The sequence below is a fragment of the Haliotis rubra genome, unplaced genomic scaffold (assembly GCF_003918875.1).
Source record: "Haliotis rubra isolate DU_JTF1 unplaced genomic scaffold, ASM391887v1 Scf217, whole genome shotgun sequence".
NCBI classification, from domain to species: domain Eukaryota; kingdom Metazoa; phylum Mollusca; class Gastropoda; order Lepetellida; family Haliotidae; genus Haliotis; species Haliotis rubra.
The window spans coordinates 809,419-831,505 of NW_025766192.1; the positions used below are offsets into that span (position 1 = coordinate 809,419).

At 41.1% G+C, this 22,087-nt stretch overlaps 2 protein-coding genes across 2 annotated transcripts; one reads left to right on the forward strand and one right to left on the reverse strand.

The window, feature by feature from the left end:
- Positions 1 to 1,037: 1,037 nt before the first annotated feature.
- Positions 1,038 to 5,185, reverse strand: LOC124277042 (interaptin-like). The gene is made up of 2 exons (XM_046712697.1): positions 5,129 to 5,185; positions 1,038 to 2,678 (listed from the first exon to the last, which is right to left on the reverse strand). The coding sequence occupies exon 2, from the start codon at positions 2,666 to 2,668 to the stop codon at positions 1,334 to 1,336; it is 1,335 nt and encodes a 444-aa protein (XP_046568653.1). The 5' UTR covers positions 2,669 to 2,678; positions 5,129 to 5,185; the 3' UTR covers positions 1,038 to 1,333.
- Positions 5,186 to 5,601: 416 nt separating this feature from the next.
- On the forward strand, positions 5,602 to 21,817 carry LOC124277044. The gene is made up of 8 exons (XM_046712702.1): positions 5,602 to 5,689; positions 9,168 to 9,286; positions 12,587 to 12,641; positions 13,514 to 13,578; positions 14,158 to 14,263; positions 15,434 to 15,552; positions 16,289 to 16,428; positions 20,108 to 21,817. The coding sequence occupies exons 1-8, from the start codon at positions 5,629 to 5,631 to the stop codon at positions 20,208 to 20,210; spliced, it is 768 nt and encodes a 255-aa protein (XP_046568658.1). The 5' UTR covers positions 5,602 to 5,628; the 3' UTR covers positions 20,211 to 21,817.
- The last annotated feature ends 270 nt before the right edge of the window (positions 21,818 to 22,087 follow it).

Here is a 22,087-nt window from a genome sequence, read left to right on the forward strand (position 1 = left end):
GGGTCTTTGAACATCGACAAACGGGAGGAGTGAGTAGGACTTTACGCCACTTTTAGCAATATTCTAGCAATAATCACGGCGAGGGTCACTAGAAATGGGCTTCACACATTGTACCCATGTGGAGAATCGAACTGGGTCTTCGGCTTGACGAGTGATCGCTTTAACCACTAGGCTACCCCATCATCGGACAAACTAGAGGACCGTGCAGTGAGGAGCTTCTTGAAGAAAATGGACTTAACATTGAACATCATCATGAAGTTATGAGTACAACTCGAGTCCCAACATTACCCTAGAGTTGTACAGCAACGTTTAAGCGTAACAGCGAGAGCCTTGAAGACAGTCCCAGTCCTGGAAGGCCAGTCACGACAGCAACACCAGAATACATCTTCCCAAATAACCCAATCAGATAGAATATTTAGTGCAAGAGTACTGTTGCAGTACTATTAAAAGGTATAGGTTCAGCTGTTTAAAAATATTATTGCGACACATTCATACGTATCTTGTACATTTTCTTGTTTAGACAACGCCTACTACGTCCCCGAGTCTAGATTCAGCATATGGCTTGGGGCGTTCAGACGGAGCTACGGGAGGTATTCCTCTGACTTCTGTCTCATAAACATTTTCGTCACTCACACCAAATATTGAAAAATTATCGACACTGTGGTTGTGGCATCTATGTTAAGACTTGATTATAATTATATAATTATCATCGATGCATTGTCTACTGGTCATGGACAATGACAGTGTATCGATAGTTCGATTAATTAACCACCCCCACACCCCCACCCCACAAAAAAAAAAAAAAAAAGCGATTGTGAATATCCGACCACCCCATGCTCGTCATAAGAGGAGACTTACGAGATGGGGTCATGATGTCAATCACTGGGGAGTCTGGTTCTGACTCGATTATTTACAGACCTCAAATTATTGCAGAAAAGCGGTAAAATATGAAACAAAAAATTAAACAACAAACAAATACTTCTTAACCATTATCTAACTTGAGAGGTATCTCAACAAAAGAAGACATGAACTTCGTGAACATAATAAAGATTTATTTAACGCAGAAGTATGCATCACGAGCTTGAATCTTTGAAGCCAAAAGCAAGTGTTATGTGAGCCTACGGACTGAAAAATAGCAAAAACATTTTGAATTCAAATGATAATATACTTAAATGGCAAAAGGTTTGGGTAGTTAGAGCTATGGTCACAATGTTTCAAAAAAAAGGATAAATGAAAGTTGTTTACAAAAGTGAATCAAATCATGGATGAAAGAAAATGCTTTTGATTTTCCAACAAGGGCATTGTTGCGAATTAACAAGGACTGTTTTAAGAGTCAATCACCAATGCCGCTCACAACACAAGACGGACGACGCGCTCGTATTCTAGTTGCTTTCAACTTCTTATCGCGGTCGTTCTCAATGCCTTCAAGGTCATCTATCTCTTCCTCGATCTTGCGCGCTCCAGCCAGGTTAATCCAGCGGCCAGCAAACTTCTGGAGGATCATCTGCCTCTGGACTCTTGACACAACCTTCAGCAATTGATCCCGGTATGGGTCTTTCTGGAGTAAAAGGTTCTCCTCCTCTTGGATCCGCCTCGCCTTCTCCCTGGCGGATATTTTGTCCACCCAACGGGCTGCGTAGCCGCGTCTCAGTTCCTGAAGAACACACTCCTTCCTGTCCGACATAAGAGTCTCAAACTCCGAGCTCGCTGTCATCTCTTGCTGTTTCAGGTTATCGAATGCATTGTGGAGGTCATTCATCACGCCATCAAATTCTTTCCTCTGTCGGCGGAAGTTGGGATCTTTGCTTTGTTTTTTCAAGTCAACTAACCTCTGCCTTCGTTCATCTTCTTCCAGTCTCTTGGTGTTGTTCTTATTAAACATCTGCCGCAGTGTGTTTAGAGATTCGTCCATCATCTCCATCATGGCGTCCTTATATTCGGAATCTGCCTCAACTTCCTCCTCGTTATAACGTGCAAAGGCCTCGGTTAGATCCTGCTGGACAATGCTCTTACGGTGATTGGATTCAGCAATCCCGCCCAACATGTTCTCTACGCTGCGAGACATATTAGGGGATTTCATGCAGCCATTAAAGATCTCAACCATGGCGACCTGTCTCTCTCGCTCTATTTCTGCTTCTTCATCGAAATGCTTAATGTTGTGTTTCCTCATCAGCTCGCAGTGAGCATCGTCCTTAAGAACAGCAAGATTGTTCTTCATCCTTTCCAGAATCTCCTGTTCTAATACCAGGCTTTGTGTAATCCTGTCCTGGAATTCCGCGTGGAGCCCTTGGAGGACACGAGAAGCTGCCTGTTGTCTAGACTCTTCTGATTTTACTTGTTGAAGCTGTTCTCGAGCGATCTCCCTCTCGATAGCATAAGCAGTTAAGCGAGGTGTGGCCCTATGAAGTCTGTTTGAGACAGTGAGGTCCCAGTGCTTGCCGTCGTAAGCAACAACCTTTGGTGTGATCACAGCATGCTTGCGATCCTTCAGATGGTAATATCCGGTCTGACGTTTGACACCAAGCTTCACATCATTGCAAGCCTTGGCTTGTTGGAGGCCCTGCAGAAGGCCTTGGTTAAGGTAGCGAGTTATTTGAACTTCTTCTACGCTGTCGGTGTCCGAATCCTCCAAAGGATCCGGTTCTGGCATTTTTCTGGACCAGAACATTGCGAAGCGCCTGGAACAAGAACATCACTGATGACAATAAAACGGTTCAGTTACATTGTGATAAGTACTCTTTGATTATTATTATTATTATTTTCAGGACATTTGTAACAGTTTGATATTTCACATATACGGTTACACTACCAATATAGTCAACATACGTCAACATAAGTTCCATGACCTCGTCATTTAAGTCAGCGGTAGACACTGTAAAACATGGGTTATTGCACATGGAAACGCAACATCATCAACATCCAATGCAAGCTTGCCACAGTTCACACTAAAGCAACAACGTCAAATATATTCAGTAAAAAAAGGTCTAACATTATTCTCATTTGGAAAGAAATATTTTGAAAACGATGAAAACTCATAGAAACAGCAAACAAATTGGAATAAAGAGATTTACTGGGAGTAAAGAACAAAAACATGCCGTTGATGACATCACATATACGGTTGCCACATGTTATTAAAAAACCACAGTTGTGTAAAAAAACACAACATATGCAGGCCACACGTGCGTAGCAGGGGCGGATACAGCTTTTTGAGAAAGTGGGGGTGCACACTCTTGAGAAAGGGGCGGGAGGGGGGGTGGGGTTTGCACACTTCATTTTCATTTTCATTTTCATTAAAAACAATGGTGCGGAAACGCACCAGCACCATGTTTGATTCAGACGCCCAAACACAACAACCTAGTGCATGTGGAAGACAGACTTCCCATGTAGTTTGTGGCAACTGGGCACTGGCAATTGTGAATCGGTTCCGAAGGGCTTGGAGCCAAAAACATATCAGTCATCTGCCGTTGATGTTTTTCTGTGTCTTCCAGGGCGAATTCTGTCCTGTACTCTACCAGTGGTCTGGAATTTGTCCCTCAGTTTGTGAAGGACAGAGGGAGACACCTGAAGACGGTGAGCAACCTTCTTATGGATTCACCATCCTGTAACCATGCAATGGCCCCGCTTCTGTCGTGGGCGCTTAACGGTCTGCGCTGTGGCATAGTGAAGAAGTTGTGCGTCTTCAATACTGTCTGTTGCTTCTTTTAAATGAAACGTTGCCACAAGCTGCACGGGAAGTCTGTCTTCCACATGCACTAGGCTGTTGTGTTTGGGCGTTTGAATCAGACACGGTGCTGGTGTGTTTCAGCACCCTTGTATTTCGCTGTTTTTTACAATGTCTCAAACTCAACGAATATTGAATCAGTTGCTTGACTGCATGTTCCAACATGTCGTTTAAAGTGTCCATTAAGCACACAAAAAGTTGCATTTACCTTAGAGTATAAATGACCACACTACGTTTAAGTTTATATATGACTATCAAATACTTTTCCATATACTTTTTGTTTGTAGTATATAAATACTTTAAATAGCTATCTTGAAATTTCAAGATGCTAAACTGGAATTCCAAGGTATGTAAGTAAAATTTCAAGTTGATGTATTGAACTAGCAAACGTACACCAGTCAAATATATTCTGAGGTAAGTAATTATCTTGAAATGTTATGTTAGTGTTTTGAATTATCAAGATAATAAGCCGAAATTTAAAAAATGGCCCTAAATGGCTCCCGTACATAGCCTAGTATGAAGAATATTTACTGTTGTCACCCTGCAATAGGATTTCCTGCCTCTTAACAGGAACTTGGTGTCTCTTAATTTCAAGTACTCATTAATATTTAATATGAGGGAGTGAGTGCCGTTCTTTCAGTGGGAAGAGTACATGTTGCACAACTAGCTAAACTGTTATAGACGAAATCATTTTGGAAGGTGATAGTTTTAGTTTACGGAATTGGAAAATAATGCAGTAAGTTTATCTCTCAGATAATACTAAATCGTCTTGTGTGTTCGAGAAGAATTTAAAATAGATATCTTAATACAAGCTTTCTGGCTCCCGGCATTCTTTGAGTAAACTCTTTAAGTTAAGAGTGAGTGAGCGAGTTTAGTTTTCCGCCACACTCAGCAATATTCCAGCTATATGGCGGTGGTCTGTAAATAATGGAGGCTGGACTAGACAATCCAGTGATCAACAGCAGGAGCATCGATCTGCGCAATTGGGAACCGATGACATGTGTCAACCAAGTCAGCGAGCCTGACCACCCGATCCCGTTAGTCGCCTCTTACGACAAGCATGAAGACTTGCTGAAGACCTATTCTACCCCGGATCTTCACGGGTCCTTTAAGTTTAGTACTACATGTATAATGCTAGAGATGCAGATTGTAAATAGACAAGGTTTCATCTGTGGGAGCGAGTTACGTAATATTAAATGTGCATGGTGAAGCCCAATGTTTGTTTATTAGTCATTACATAAAAGATGACGTTTATTTTTGTTAGCAAACAATAATAATTTATCTAAATCCAAAGAACTCTTGGTGAAACTTTCAACACCTGATAATTATTATCAGGTGTTGAAAGTTTCACCAAGAGTTCTTTTGATTTAGATCACGAAATGATTTTAGAAGGTATATAATACTTACGCTCCTTTTGAGCTCCGCACGGTTCTATGACTTCACAAGCGACCAAGTCATTATGACGTCACAATTCTCATGCGTCAGCGTAAACTGGTTCCACTGCTGGTTTTTGTGCAGCAGGTTTTAGCGCTTTTTATTGTTTATGTAGACAGAAGCCCAGTCAATTTTCATATAAAATTTATATTAGCCAAATGTAATGTAGATGTTTTCTGGGATAATTTGAGACTAAACAGCGGAACAGGATATGGTTGGGCTCATATAGTTGTAACGAACTTACTCAAATACAACTCACGAAATGCATAAATTTATGTAAAATAAACGCTAATCATAGAGTGTAGGCTACTTCATGCCACGCCCTCTTTAGAATAATGTTTTAGATTTTTCTACTCCCGTGGGTGCTAACAATTTGTACATGGTGTACGTCTTCAACTCATCACAATGATCAATAGCAGACGACGTGTTGTGGGTTGTGAACCGGAAATGACGTTTCGTTTAGGCAGCAAAACATGGCGGCACCGTGCAGTCAACCTCTTGTGACACCGGTACATTATGACCCGGCTTTTAAAGGTAATGCGGTCGGGACACAAAATAGTTATTTAATGTCATTCCTGTCTGTGGATGATTACGTCTTTTAGAGTGTATGTTTGCATTTGACAAAAGACCCTGTCTGAGACAGCAATATTCGCACACACCTCGAGCACACATCTAGAACAATAACAATAACATGATACAGATGCACGGAAATAACTTTGAGTAGGCCTATCACGTTTATTGATAAATCTTTATAGCGCATATGTGCTCTAATTGTTTGATTGGTTTTGTTTGATTATAGAAGATATGATATTTGAAAACGATTACCTTGAATGTGTATCTATAATTATCAGCTGATTATCAAAGAAAATGTTTGTTTGTTTTCTGGTGTTTCTAGACTTGTTTTGGGTCAGTACGTAGCCTTCACTTGATATTTAAGAGAACTAGTTGTACAACTTGTAGTTAATTTAACGCAGATTACCTACTGATGCATGGCAGTACCTTCATCAGTTGGATTTCTTTGTTACACAAACCTGTTATGTCTCTCTCACAGTTCGTGAACTATATTATTTTTCCTTTCTGCAGTTCAGGAGCCCTAAATGAAAGAAGTCTACATTTTCCTCCTGTCCGGGAGTCTCCCACCTGACTCGGTCTCCTTTTAAAATTAAATGCAGTTTTTGTTCCTATCAAAATTACAAATTTACAGAGACTAAGTGTTAACCTTATATTTCTTCAGTGAAAGTACTGATAGGTTTGTTGTCAGTAGGGCTGCACAATATAATCGGTATATCGGTATTTACCGGTTTAGACATGAAAACAATACGTATTGCGATACGCTGATCGAAAACCAGTATTTTGACATGCGTTCGGAAACTTCGTAACACTCGGAAATCATGCGTTTGTTGTAAAATGGCGATCTCCAACAACGAACAATTTATTGTATTGCCATATACAAGGGCAAAGGCTTCAGTATGGCAGCATTTTGGGCTGAACCACAGTGTTGATGTTAAATTGTTGTTTTCCTTGTTTCATTTGTGCCAATTATTATTTTTATGTTTTTTTGGTCATGATTAAAAGTTTTTATTAAAGCATAGTGATTTCGTTATGTTTTTGCTTTATAAATCAACTCAATTATGAGTATATTTTTTGTTTTAAAAATTCCTTCTTGCAATATATTGCAATACATATTGCAATATATGCTTTTGCATCGCAATATACCGCAATATGAAAATTCTCTGCAATACCCACCCCTAGTTGTCAGCATGGGTAAGCACTACAGATGTATGCCAGGTTTATTTCTCTGCAAAACTCTCTGAATACAGACATGTACACTAGGATGAATCCATTCCACATTGCATTATACACTTAACTGGTTACTTGACTAAACTTTCTCAAATTTCTAGATTTGGGATATCATATTATGTGCCTTTAACTTAGTATAAGCATGATATATGAAAGAAACAAGCATCCACAGTAACCTTTGTATGAACCAGGTTCTGGTTAAGGAGACCACCTCCGTGGTGTAGTGGTTAGAGCGTCCGCCCGGAGAGCGGAAGGTCGCGGATTTGATCCCCGGCCGCGTCCTACCAAAAGACGTTAAAATATGGTACTTGTTGGTCCCTGCCTGGCGCTCGGCATTAATGGGTACAACAAGGACTGGTCGGCTCGGAGTCAGTATAATGTGTCTGAGTGGGGTATTCATGCTTCACTGCGGCATGGTATCTCAGTGGGCTAGCACTATAAAACCAGCTTAAGTCTGGGCTAGTCCAAGCAGGCGCCACATAAACATACACACGCATGCACGTCGTCATGCACGTCGTCATATGAGTGAAATATTCTCAGGCACGACGTTAAACCCAATTTCACCTCACCTCACTTCTGGTTAAGGAATATGAACTTGTTTTGGGTACAGGTTGCTGTTCCATGTTCTGGTTTTGGCTGAGAGTTAAGAGTCCGTGAGTAAGTGAGTTTAGTTTTAAGCAGCACTCAGGAATATTCCAGCTATATGGCGGTGGTCTGTAAAAAATCGAGTCTGGACCAGACAATGCAGTGATCAACATCATGAGCATCGTTCTACCCAATTGGGGGACTTAACAGAATTCTTGAATATCTTTGAACAGATGATGATTGAAACAATGTTGTTTGGATCCTGACCATGGATCCTGGTGTCTAGCAGTGTATGAAATAAGCCACAAATCCAGCCAGACATCAGGGCTGGTAACTTCAAAATGTTACCAGCCAAAAATGGATTTAAACAGACCAAATATGGTGAATTTACACAGATGTATGGAACATCTAAAAAATTTACCAGACCATCGGGCTGGCTAGCTGTAAATTTAGACCGTCCGTCAGAAATCTAGACCGTCTCCGTCGGTGGGACGGGCCTTATTTTATACACTGTGTCTAGCCTACACCTTTCAGCAATTAGATGCCAGGTGCTCAGACTCTCACTTAGATCTTTTTAATGATTAGAGAGCTGACTGGAAATAAGATCATATATTTACAAAGGCTATTCTGATTTGTCACCTTTGCTGACAATGTCTTATAACAGCATTTAGAAGTGAAAAGCTCAAAATGTGAAAGTTTATGGATGTCAACGTTTTTATGATGATTGGCACAACATTTTGGAGTGTATTCTTATGCCTATATCAGGTGAAAGATGAATGAGTAAGAATATACTCCCAAATCTCATAAATTTTCACCTTTTTTAGCTGACAGTGTTCATCATGACTCATTAATAATGTGGGAATTACAAGACAATTATAAGAGTTGTAAACCTAACATTGTTGCACGTCTTACTGACATGTGATCTGTGGCAGAGCTTGTCCTAACAAGGACGCAGGGCTCGATTTAAGAGATGTTCACCTACTTGCACCAGGTGCAACCTAAGATAAAAACCTAGTTGCACCAGCCAAATTCCAGTTGCACTGCTTTTATTGCAATATGTAATGTAAGAAATATGGTATTGAATTATTTAGATGTTTTATTGAGAGTTTACCCACTCAAAAATTGAGTTGCACCAGGTGCAAGTTCAGCTAATAGCTAGATTGCACTTTGTAATATTGGGTTGCACCAGTGCAAGTAACAAAGTACTAAATCGAGCCCTGAGATGTGATGTTGAATTCTACAGGTGCTCCCAGCTTGTCTTCACTCCAAATAGGATAAGGTTTTTCAATTTGCATCACAGGATTTTACACAGACTAACATCTAGTCTCTGAAATGAATGTATTTTACTGAAAAAAAAACTGTTCATAAAAAGAATAATAATAAAATATAATGAAAAGGAGCCCAGATTCTTTCTTCATTTTCTGAAACTGTTGATATCTCTACTGCCACATATTCTAGACTTGCATGGGCTTTCTTGGATATATTTGTTTCAGGGTCTGTGTGACGGACTAGGCTTTACCTTGCCCAACAAAACTATGGGTCCAGGTCCCCTTATTACTAATTTCAAGGTAGACTGTATGATAAACCTGCAACGATATTTCACATTGTTCAATGCTGTATTTTCCAGTGACAGTTCGGCTTCACGAGTCCCTGTTGTCAGGGACGGACACACCGACCGACATCGAGATAGAGATGATGTCGTTGTGTGGTCAGCTAGATCTACTCTGCAGGAAGGAACTCACACAGGTAGGTGCTTGTGTGAGTGAGTGAGTTAGGTTTGAAGCCTTTTGAAGCCAGGAATTTTGAAAGGGGGGTTCTGGGGGTTCAGGGGGTTCAAACACCCCCCACCCCCGCCAACGCAAAACAAATCTTCAATGTGGTCTTAAGTCATTTTCTAAAGGGGTGGGGTGGGGTGGGAGGTGTTTCGAACCCCCTGGACCCCCCTCTGGATCCACCAATGGAGCAAATATGCAAGAAGCTGCAAGTGAAAATGGCATATTTCTCATCACTGATGAGTGGTGACACAGGGCTGGACAGTCACCCAAATTCCCGAACAAGACCACAGGACCAGTAACTTTTAAAAATCACTGGTCTTTACTGGTCCTGCTAAGGGACTCTTAATATCAAATTCAAATTTGCACTTGCTTTGTAGAATTTTATCTTATAAATGACAAAGAACTAAAACTCCCTCCTCAAAAGACTTTATTCAATCAGAATCAGAATTTTCAGAAAACAGTTTTGAATATTTTACTGATTTCAAAAATTTAAAACCCTAGTCAATAGTGACCATTGCTGCAAATAACAATGACAAGAAAAGTGAACCTTTATGGCATTTGTGCAATAAACAACAAATTTGTCACAAGAAAATCTTCATATAGCAGTTCACAAAGATTAGAATTTAATGATATCCATCCAGGACTGTTCTAAATCAACAGTCATAAGACGGCAAATTCTGAGAAAACAAAGCATATGCCCTTTTCTCAAGCACTAGCAAGTCCTCGTCAGACTCTATTTCATTGTGGGAATAATAGTCTGCTGCATCCTCCTCAAATCCCTCAGCAGCCGCGTCAACGACATCTGCTTCTCTGGCATCTGCTACAGCTGGCTGTTCAGGCTCATTGTGATCATCATTGTCTTCAACTGCGACTACTTCTGGTTGGTTTGGCTTCTAAGTTGGGATAGCCCCAAATGTTGGCATCCTGGTACTCCTTGATGTCTTCAGCCAAAGATTTACAGCATTGTCCGGTTTAAAGTCTTGGATAGGAGGGGGACTTTAACTCGATCCATTTTCTGTTAGTTTTTGGTGCATTGTTGATACTTGGTGTGACTTTATAGTATTTTCATGTTTGTGCACCCTGTCACAAACGACCCTGTAGCATCAACCTTACGACAAAGTTTGCAATACATGTTCCCCACCCCGTTCATAACGTGACATTCCAACCAGGGGAATTCCGCCAGCCCTTTTTGTTGGAAAGTACACTGTCTTTTCTTTTCATCATATGTCCATTGTTCGTGAAGCTTGTCTTCTTTAGGTTTTGCTTTGTTTTGGGTGGCAGTGCCACATTCACCAAGAAACGGTGCATTTTGAAATTGAAGCACTTGGAAAATGTTGGTTACATTCAGAACATATCGTATTAAGACATACGGCAAAGTTACATTCACACGTTGCCGTGTTCATTGTTTTTTTAGGACTTCATTCATTTATTTTTTTGAAAGCTCAAAACCAGTACAATTATATTGACAGCCTTAAATATCTACTAGACCGTCAGGATAGCACTTATCAAAGATGCACTGGTCCTGTCAACATTTTACTAGACCCGGGCCAGTGGGATAGCGTGAATGTCAAGCTCTGATTTATGCATGGATTGCAAAGTTGACAGTTAACATTTAATGAAAACATATGCTTTAACTCACCTGCAGGTAATAAATAGTTCTCTCTACCCCCATGTACAGTTTTGCCTTGAAATGTTATAGCTAAGGCACAAGGATGCTGCTATACAAGGGTGGGGGAGCAAACTGTATTTCTTTTCAAAATTCAACACTTACTGAAAATTAATTTAAGGCACAAAATAAATAACAAAATGTGTCAGTTACCTAAATTAACAATCCTCATTCAAGGCTACCTGATGTGCAGTTCCATTGATGTGACTTCCCCCAAGTGAGGTGAGGTGAAATTGGGTTAAACGTCGTGCTTGAGAATATTTGGCTCATATGACGACGTGCATGCGTGTGTATGTGTATGTGCGCCTGCTTGTACTTACCCAGACTTAAGCTGGTTTTATAGTGCTAGCCCACTGAGATACCATGCCGCAGTGAAGCATGAATACCCCACTTAGACACATTATACTGACTCCGAGCCGACCAGTCCTTGTTCTACCCATTAATGCCAAGCGCCAGGCTGGGACCAACAAGTACCATATTTTAACGTCTTTTGGTATGATGCGGTCGGGGATCGAACCCGCGACCTTCCGCTCTCCGGGTGGACGCTCTAACCACTACACCATGGAGGCGGTCCCTAGTTAAGATACACATTACTAGTAAGAATGGTATAAAGCTTCAAGATGGTTTACCTTCCAGTTAAACATGCTCTCTTTATCAATTCTAATTAAATTGGTGATTGTCATAAATCACACGGAGCAATATGAACCTTTGCATGTTTACTTCCGACGTAAGTTCAGATCAGTACATCCAGATTAAGCTGACCAGTTACTAATCTTCCACAGATGCATAGTGGGACTGTTGACATAGGCCATTGCCATGTTGCTGGTTAACTGAGTCAAGCTTAGGCATTTTTCTTACACGGAATACAACTTTGCTTCATCACAATAGTTTATGTTTGATATTATCGACATCAATAAGGTTAATACTTCTTCCCACCACCGATAATTTTTATCATTCGTCTTTTTCGCAATTCAGACACCTACCAGTAACCGGGTAACAGGTTATTTGAGAGAAAAGACCATTTTTTGTTTAAATGTTTTTTTGCTTAAGGCTCTTCACCTTTCTTTGTTCTGTTTTCATTAAAATACAAGTTATCTCTACAGGGTCATTAAATCATATATAACTGTATTGACATAATGTTTTTCTTATGTTTCAATTGGTGTAGAAATGTGGCTGAATGTTAGCTTTTGAGCAGGTGGCTGAATGTTAGCTTTTGAGCAGGTCCACATGCGTAGTGCAGAAATTTGTATAACATTTTCAACTGAATATGTTTTTCAAATTGACAAAAAAAAGAAAATCATGTTTAAGTTGACATTTTATGATGTTTGACCTTGCCATATTGTGTTCTTGATAACGGCGTCAACAGATTGAAGCGTAACCGTGGTAACTGCTGCATAAAGCGACACAGATGTTGACCATGATTGCTTGCTGATCACTTGTGTGTATTGATTGGTATTGATCTTTGCTAGTTGTTGACATGGACAAGCATGATAGATATGAACAACAATATCTCATGATTGGAAATTATTTGTTTTCATATTTTGGTGCATTTATCCTTGTATTTATTTTTATTTATATATTAATTAACTTTCTGCTTTGTTTTAGCAACCATCTCACAGAATTGATAATGGGAAGACAAGCAACTCTTTTGTCAACAGAGGTCTGGGATGTTCTTTACTAACTTTTATAACTTTATTCTTTAATCACTTTAATAACTAGGTGACTGGTTATTGATGGGTAGCCTAGTGGTTAAAGCGTTTGCTCGTCACACTGAAAACCCCGGGTTCGATTCCCACATGGGTACAATGTGTGAAGCCCATTTCTGGTGTCCCCCGCCGTGATATTGCTGGAATACTGATAAAAACTATACTCACTCAATTATTGACATGTTATGATGATCATGATATTATTTAACAGTGCCACATAGAGTTTGTACTGTCAGTAGTTCTTAATAGGGGTGAAACGGTACGCTCTTACCGTGGTACGGTACGTATTGTGGTACAAGGCCTTTGGTTCAGTCCGTGTTGGGTTCGGTATATGGGAACATACTTCCGAGAAAATAGCAGAGGTCAAGCAAAGAAATGCATAGATTTTGATAAAATGATTTGATTTCTAGACATTTAAGAAAAGGTTTTAAAAGGTTAATAAATACGAAAACCGAAAATGCCGAATTTTGGGAAGGCAAAATATCGCGGTTCTACTAATACCATGGTATACAGTTTCATCCCAAGTTCTTAACCATGCGGGACGGTGGGGTAGTCTAGTGGTTAAAGCCTTTGCTCGTCACGCCGAAAAGCCGGGTTCGATTTCCCACATGGGTATAATTTGTGAAGCCCATTTCTGGTGTCCCCCCGCCGTGATATTGCTGGAATATTGCTAACAGCGATGTAAACTAAACTCGCTCCACTCCACTCCTAACCATGCAATATAGTTAATTTCAATCTTGGTTGACATTGAGTGTATTTGTCTTGACCATTCATGAATATTTTTTGATAGGGTCATCACTTAATGGTTACCTTGTGTGTGTTGCAGCCCGAGTTGTATATGACCAGATGCATCAGCTTTTGGCGAGGTGCAACAGTCCACTGGACATCCAGGTAAACACACCTCTTCCTTAACTAGTATTTGCTTATGTTCCCAATATGCATTTCCTCTATATATATTATATTTTTTGGAATGCTTTTAACGTATGTCTTTTTTTAAGAACAGGGGTTCGAAATCAAATTCTGTCAATAACCTGGAAACAGTTGTGCGATTATTAGAGTCAAAATACTATTATGTTATAATCCGGGTTAGAATTAATCTTCAATAACCCATGCTTATCGTAGGAGGCGACTAACGGGGTTGGGTGGTCAGACTTGCTGTCTCACTCACTCACTCACTCACTCACTCACTCACTCACTCACACTCACTGACTCAATAAGTCACTCAGTCACTCTCGCTCACTCTCACACTCACACTCACTCACTCTCTCACTCTCACTCACTCACTCTCTCACACTCTCACTCACTCACTTACTCATGGTATATCTTGCTTTTCATTGCCATAAACAGTTATTGCTTTCATTGTGGAACAATTCATTCAATGGATATTTGTTCATCCTATCAACCACTTGTTTGTCTGATCCAGGTTTGACATTTGCTTGTTAGGCTGTAATATTGTTCACTCGCCAACAGGCATACCTTGAAAGCAAGTGGCTGGATCGACTGTTTCCACGTGCTGCAGCCTATGTTGTGAGACCTGAGGCCTTGTCTATTGCTCTGAAGAAAACAACACTCGATAGTGAGTCATTCTTATGGTAAAATATCTCGTAAGAGGCGACTGACGGGATCGGGTGGTAAGGTTGACTTGGTTGTCACATGTCATCATATCCCAATTGTGTAGATCGATGCTCATGCTGTTGATCACCGGATGTCTGGTTCAGACTCGATTATTTACAGACTGCCGCCATATAGCTGGAATATTGCTGAGTGCGGCGTTAGACGAGTAACAAACAAAACTTCCACTTCCACAGGGTTTTACCTTGACTCACAAAAATGGGGGTCCCAGGGCCTCCCAATTATTAGTTTTGAGTGTTCTTGCGGACATTATGAAGGTCCTGTGAAGTAACAGTGTAGAGAAGTGTAGGTTTTCATCATTTCTATAGAGACTGGAATGAATCATTGATCATGTAGACTGATGGATGAAATGATGAGAGTGAGTGAGTGAGTATGGTTTTATGCTGCTTTAGCAATATTCCAGCAATATCACGTTTGGGACACCAGAAATAGGCTTCACACATAGTACGCATGTGGGGAATCAAACCTGTCTTCCGCATGACAAGCGATGCTTTAACCACTGGGCTACCCCTTCGCCCCTGCTCTGAAAGAATAAAAAAAGACACATAGCAAAGTCGTAGATGTGTTGTGGGTAGGGCTGCGAAATATAACCGGTTTACCGGTATTTACCGGTTCAGACATGAAAACGATACGTATTGCGATACGCTGATCGAAAAACCGGTATTTTGACATGCGTTTGGAAAACTTCGTAACCCTCGGAAATCTTCAGATATTTCCGGGTTTTTGTAAATTCTTCCTTTCCTTTTTTATTTGTGCCAGATATTATTTACATTTTTATTTTGTCATGATTAAAACTTTTTATTAAAGCTTAATCAAGCATAGTGATTTTTGTGTGTTTTTGCTTTATAAATCAAGCATTACTCGATTATAGTTTTTTGTTAAAAAAGAACTTCTTGCAATATATTGCAATACATATCGCAATATATGCTTTCGCATCGCAATATGAAAATTCTCTGCAATACCCACCCCTAGTTGTGGGTACAATGAATAATACTGTGCGTCTCTTGGGATGTGGTGAATGTCTTTTCTGCACCCATTCTCTACATTTGTGTGTACTTTTGAAGCACATTTGCATGTCACATAAAACCGTGCTTACAGAGCCTTTCTGTTCCAGACTACTACACTCAGCTAGCTGGGCTCCACCATCTTGCTACCCTCGCTCGGCAGATGAACAACGACCTGTCAACACAATCCAAACCTAAGTACATAGCTCATCAGCTGGCCTTGTTGTATGTAAGTATTGTATTCCAATCACCATATTGCCTTGTGTATGAAAGTATTGTCAACATTTTGCCGAAAGATTTTGTAGGGAGTGAGTGAATATGGATTGGTCGCAATGACTAAATGACCAAGGAATCGATCATGTTTTCTCACAATCGAACACAAACAATTTTGGAAGTTATGGAACAGTTGTTTGCATGAACAATATTTTTTCACAAGGTTGGTTTTGTATGTTATATTTCATAAGCACTACAAGCTCTTTCCAAATCATGATTGAATTTGTCTTATAGACTTCATGAAATTTATGTTCCTAACATACTAGTCATCCTTTAAGTATGTGAAATTTGCAAATGCATTTTTAGCAATTTGCCAAAAACGAAAGAACTACATGTTTTTTCTTTATGTTTTGTGCATTAACAAACATAACCAGGAAAATTTGATAATGATGCTGACCAATTATTTTCGATGATTGGTCGGTTGTAATGAACCAATCATCAGTTATGAAATTTTAACCAATTCCCAACACTAATACCCATGTGGGGAATCAAACTCGGGTCTTCGGATTGACAAGCGAACCCTTTAACCACTAGGCTACCCCACCACCCCAAATTATTTACAGACAGCCACCATATAGGTAGAATATAAGTGAGTGCGATGAACAATATACATACAAGTAAATCATGCAAGGGCTTAATTCAAACTGGAGAATGGTTTAAAAAAATATTGAGCATTGATTGTATATTTGTAGCAAAGCGTCACAAACCTGGAGGGCAGCTCCTCTGCACTGGCTGTTCAAAAGAAGAACATAGAGGACAACTTTAAGACGGTGAAAGCTGCATTTGCCGCCGATCAGGGTGAAACGTTTCTAGCTCCGGAAATCAGAGAATGGTAGGGAGATTGACATAGAACTTCAGTGATGGATATTCAGTGAAGATACGGTTTATCATTGGTCGTCCGCAGCCCATACTTGGTTAGACATGCTGACGCATGTCCAGAAATTTTGTGTAGCCACTGAATGGGGTAACCTGCCCTTCATTTGTACATTTTTTGTAGAGTGTCTGCATGTTATCAAAAGCCAATGGCGCTGTTCGATGCTCGTGATTTCAATCACTGGAATGTCTCTTCCAAGTATGATTATGTTTTAGTCTGCCATTATATAGTTGAAATATTGCGTAATAGAGTGTGATGTCTATCAACAATATAAACCAACATTGCGGGACATTTGAAATTGCCTTCCAGCGGAAGAAGTGCAGTCTTCAATAAAATTATGGTCTAAGGGGCCGTTCATAATTTATGGCTAGAGGGGGTGATGATGATTTTCATGGAGAAGCATGTACAATGTGAATGACCCCCCCCCCTAAAATTTATGTACAAAGTAAGTGAACCAGCCCTGCATGTTGTACAAAATCCATTACCCCCTTCCCTTCCCATAATGTTTTAAGCATAATTTTAAAATATTTCCATGTACAAAATTGCTGACCCCACCTAAAATCATCATCACCCCCATAAATTATGAATTAGGAACGGACCCTAACATAAATTCAAATTTTTACCTAATCCTGCACTACTTACGTCCTGCACTTATTGCTTACGGCTCGAAAAGCGTGGCTTTCCAGACGATGTCAAAAGACGTAGAACTGCAAACAATCAACATTTCCAATGGGCTGTCCTCCCGTTTGGAATTTCAATGGCCTCATGGTTGTTCACACGTATCACACACAACTCCTATTTCCTGGTATCTTCATTTGAGGGGCATCAATTTCGCCCCATACCTGGACGTTTGCCTTATGCACCTGCTAGACCGTCTGCTTCTTATACAACAATGGGATTTCACCCTTCATCTGTTGCGCCAACTAGGTTGTGTTGTCACCTTGGACAAATCGGAGCTTGTCCCGTCTCACACTCTGACATTCATCGGAGGCCATTTCCAGACGGACAAGAACCTAGTTCAGATTCCTCTGGACAGGTGGAACAAGATTCAGTCTCTTATTCCACGTGCGCTCTCCAAACCTCTCTCACTCCGCGAGTGGCTGGCACTCGTGGGATTGTTGACGTTGGCGCAGGACCTTACCAACTTCGTCCTCTGCAGCGCTTTCTTCAACCATACATTCGTCGGGCATATGTTCATCAACGGTTTTGTCTTCCACCTCAGTTACATCGCTACCTTCTTTGGTGGACTCGCCCATTGAACGTCTTAGGAGGAGTCTCTTTGACAGAGCGGCCACCGGATTACCAACTGTTCGTGGATGCCTCCATGCAAGGTTGGGGTGCTCACTTACACGATCAGACGGTCGCCGGCCTTTGGTCGGGTCAACACCAAAGCTGACACTTAAACAGTCTGGAGTTGGAGGCCGTGATCCTCGCTATTCATCACTGGGCACATCGACTATGAGGAACTTGTCTTCTGGTGGCCACAGACAACACCACGGTGGTATGGTACATCCGGAAGCAAGGGTCGACAAACTCACAGTTTCTTCTAGATCAGACTTTTCGTCTCTTTCAACTGGTCGATGATCTCCACATTCTGTTGAGAGTTCAGTATATTCCGGGGTGCCAAAACATACTAGCAGACGCTCTCTCGAGACCCAGCAGAGTTGCTCCCACGGAATGGATGCTACACAAGGAGGCCTTCACTCTCCTGAGTCACGCTCTGGGTTCTCCAAACATAGATCTGTTTGCCACCAGTCAAAACCATCAACTGCCAGTGCATGTGTCCCCAGTCCCGGATCCAGCAGCTTGGGCAGTGGATGCTCTCAGCCTATCGTGGGAGAGGCTTCATGGCTTCTACTACCCAAAGTTCTCGAAAAAGTCAAAGAGACGATTTGCCTGATTTTGGTCACGTCTAGTGGTAGGAGATCCCTTTCCTCTACCCACGTGGAGGAAAGTTCTTGTGCACCCTCACAGCTGTCTTCCGCATCCTGCTCCAGATCGGTTCCATCTGCACGCATGGACCATTTACAGAAAGCACTGAGTGCTAAGGGGTTTTCGGCCAGAGAAGCCAAAGCCATTGCGACGGCGCACAGAACTTCTACTAGACACTTGTATGACGACAAGTGGCAGTCATTTGAACAACTTTGTGTTACCAGGAAGCAGGATCCGCTGAAAGCATCGCCTCAGTTCATAGCAGATTTCCTACTTTATCTCTGAACGTCCAGGCGTCTGAAGGGAGGCACCATTGCCACATATTTGGCAGCAATTAGCTCAGTTAAGCAGTTCCCACTGACAGAAGGATTTCCAAAATCCCAGAATTACAGGCCATGGTTCATTCGTTCAAACTTGAAGACCAGAAATTGAAGTTTTGACCGCCTGCATGGAATCTCAACACTGTTTTAGACCATCTCCGTGGTGCACCTTATGAACCACTTGAGAACGCTTCACTCGCTGATTTATCCAGGAAGACGGCTTTCCTTTTGTCTTTAGCGACAGCGGCTGTTGTGAGTGAGGTTCACACCCTCGACGTGACTAGGGTCAAGTTTGAGCGTCGTTGTCGTCATGGTTCTGTACATTTGGGTCTGTGTTGGGATTTCATCGCTAAAAATCAACTACCAGGTCAACCTGATCGACAGTTTTCTATTCCGCCATTATCATCTATTGTTGGCACTGAAGACGATACTGAGTTGCTCTAATGTCCGGTTCGTGCGCTCAAAACTTACATTGACCGCACCAAAGGCGCTTGCTTCGACTATGGCGCTTCACAGTAATTGTACTGTGTCATCCATTATGCAAGGTTGTTTCTGGAGGTCGGACACAGATTTTGCCAGTCATTATTTGCGTAACATGGCTGTCAAGGACGTTAACGATGTCAACAGCTTCGGGCCACTGGTGGTTGCTTAGCAACTCGCCATCTTCCGAAGAAAGTGACCCTCCTTCCTTGTGAGTTGTTTTCTTCAGAAACAACTAGGTATGTCAGCTAAGGAGTTTTACTTGTGTTTCAAGTCCATGCTTTTTACTGCATTCCTTAAGCTTCGCCAGCTGTAAAATTAGTGGTTCTTTTCATTTATGACTCGGTCTTATTTGCGAATTACCACTGCCTGATCGTCACTCACTGATTCGCTCTCCGTATAGGCGCATTACCAATAGCTGGCTGCTGTTATATAATAACCGAGGTGATCCCTCAGATGACACGCCCACCTTCCAGCCTGTCGGATAAAAGTGCAGGAAGTAAGTAGTGCAGGATTAGTTAAAAAATTTAGTAAAATCTAAATATTTTTTAGATTTGTATACTTATCCTGCACTACTTATGATAAGGGCCCACCCTGCGCTATCAGCTACCTCCCCACTTTATTTGCCATCTGTTGGATTTCTGGCAATAATCTGAGGTGGCTGACGTCACCTTCCGGTGACACATGCGCAGAATTAGTAGCAGCCGAGACCAGGAAGTGATTGCAGTTCTACGTCTTTTGACATCGTCTGGCAAGCCACGCTTTTCGAGCCGTAAGCAATAAGTGCAGGAAGTAAGTAGTGCAGGATAAGTATACAAATATAACAAATATTTAGATTTTTCTAATAGAGATGCGGGACTTGTCATCTCGGAGGAATGATGTTTTCTCATGTTGATATATTCCAGGCTGCTGATGTTGACCAACAACCTGGTGACTGTCGTGACCTCGCTACCTGCCCAACTCACTGAAGACATGCAGCAACCAGCTGCCATACTAGCCCGTGCATGATCACCTGACACTCATCACAGATACATATTTCACTTTTGACTTTCCTGCCGCTTTGAAGGGACAGTACGTCGATGGTTTTTTGTGGTTGGAGGGGCAGTGATGGAGCCTAATGGTTAAAGCGTCTCCTTGTCACGCTGAAGACCTGGGTTCGATTCCACACATGGGTGAAGTGGCCATAAAATTTCTGAGTCCTGTGCTGGGGTTCAAACCATGGTCCTTCTGATCTGAAGTTGGACCCTTTGTCTACACGACCAAAGAGGTTAACCCAGTCAGCATGGATGGCGTCTGTGGGATGACTCTATGCCCACTTCATAGGTAAAATGTGTGAAGCCCATTTCTGGTGATATTCCTGAATATTTCTAAAAGCGGCGTAAAACCATACTCACTCTCTGTGTGTTTGGAAACCATGCCTCAAAAACTGTGATGTAACACCTTTGTTTCATTCCTGATTCAATTGTAAACCAAAACAGTTGAACACAGCACAGCAAGGCCAACAGCATATGTTGTGTGCAGGATAAACTAGCTTGTACATGCATTTTATTAGATTCAAAGTGAAGAGAAAGTGTAATTGTTGCCAATATGATTAGAAGTCAAAATTACAATTACAGATCCATTGACATATTGTCCCTTAAAACTCACAAGCCATGATATTTCAATAAGTATTATACTGTTCAAACTTCAAACCCAACTCACTCACAAAAATGCTAATGATATCATTTTTGGAAAATGCCTTGGTTGCATGTATTGGTTTTTGAATATAGCCATACACTTTGCTTTCAAAGTCATTGCATTGGATTTGCTCAAATCAAAGGTTGTACTTTTCTTGTCATTGTCTCTAACTGATGCATGTACATGACCAAGACAGTCCGAACTCTTCACACATCAGGGGTGGCGGGTAGCCTAGTGGTTAAAGCGTCCGCTCATCACTCAGAAGACCCGGGTTCGATTCCCCACATGGGTACAATGTGTGAAGACCATTTCTGATGTCCCCTGCTGTCATATTGCTGGAATGTTGCTAAAAGCAGTGTAAAACCTACTCACTCACTCACTCACTCTTCACACATCTTTGGCTTGGAATGTTTAAAACCATTAGCAATCCTTGAGACTGCTGACAAATCAGCTTTCTACAATACCACGGTAGAGCGATCTTTATACGAAACCACTATAAATATGTTCAAGGTTCCAGGAATCTGGTACTGTGTGTCAAGTGATGAGTAATGTGAGAACATGATTGACGTATCATATGTACAGGTATTGGCAGTGGTCACCAGTTTGAGTAAATTTGGTCAAAAGTCATAGTAAAATATGTCACTAACTTATAAAAGATAACTTTTGATTAAACTCAAGCCATCATTCAAGAATTCACAATGTCTAACACAGCATCCCTTGTTATAGTCCAAGTGTGTGCTGCCTTCCAAAAACCTATGATTCTAAGATATATACTGAAGGAAAAAAATAAGGGATCACATGAAAGGACAAGTGTTCCTTTATTTTTTCCCATGTTTCTTCACAAGCTTTGTATCCCATAGCTTGTGAAGAAGCCTGGAAAAAATAAGGGGAACACTTGTGCTTTCATGTGATCCCTTATTTTTTCCCCTCAGTATATATTAGATACAGTATCTAGATATTTCTTTAAAGCTGAAGAACCTTCCCCTCCTGACTTTAGTCTTGGTTTCAAGTTTGTCTCCATTGGTCAAGATGTACTGCTGGTTAGTGTTCAGAGTTACCTCCCTTCATCCCATTCCATTATACAGACCATATCATGATTGAGATGTTTATTTTCTTCAACGAGTGCTTGTTGAATGATGATAATGCTGTTTACTGAAAACATTGATGACAATTCTGTGTGATGAAAACATTGGTAACAGTTTGGCGAC

What these genes read in the sequence shown, in the direction of transcription:
- LOC124277042 (XM_046712697.1), bottom strand. Translation starts at nt 2,668, where the DNA reads ATGTTCTGGTCCAGAAAAATGCCAGAACCGGATCCTTTGGAGGATTCG.
- LOC124277044 (XM_046712702.1), top strand. Translation starts at nt 5,629, where the DNA reads ATGGCGGCACCGTGCAGTCAACCTCTTGTGACACCGGTACATTATGAC. An exon ending in ACAGTCCACTGGACATCCAG is followed by an intron (nt 13,579 to 14,157) that starts GTAAACACACCT and finishes ACTCGCCAACAG; the next exon opens with GCATACCTTGAAAGCAAGTG. An exon ending in GAAGAAAACAACACTCGATA is followed by an intron (nt 14,264 to 15,433) that starts GTGAGTCATTCT and finishes TTTCTGTTCCAG; the next exon opens with ACTACTACACTCAGCTAGCT.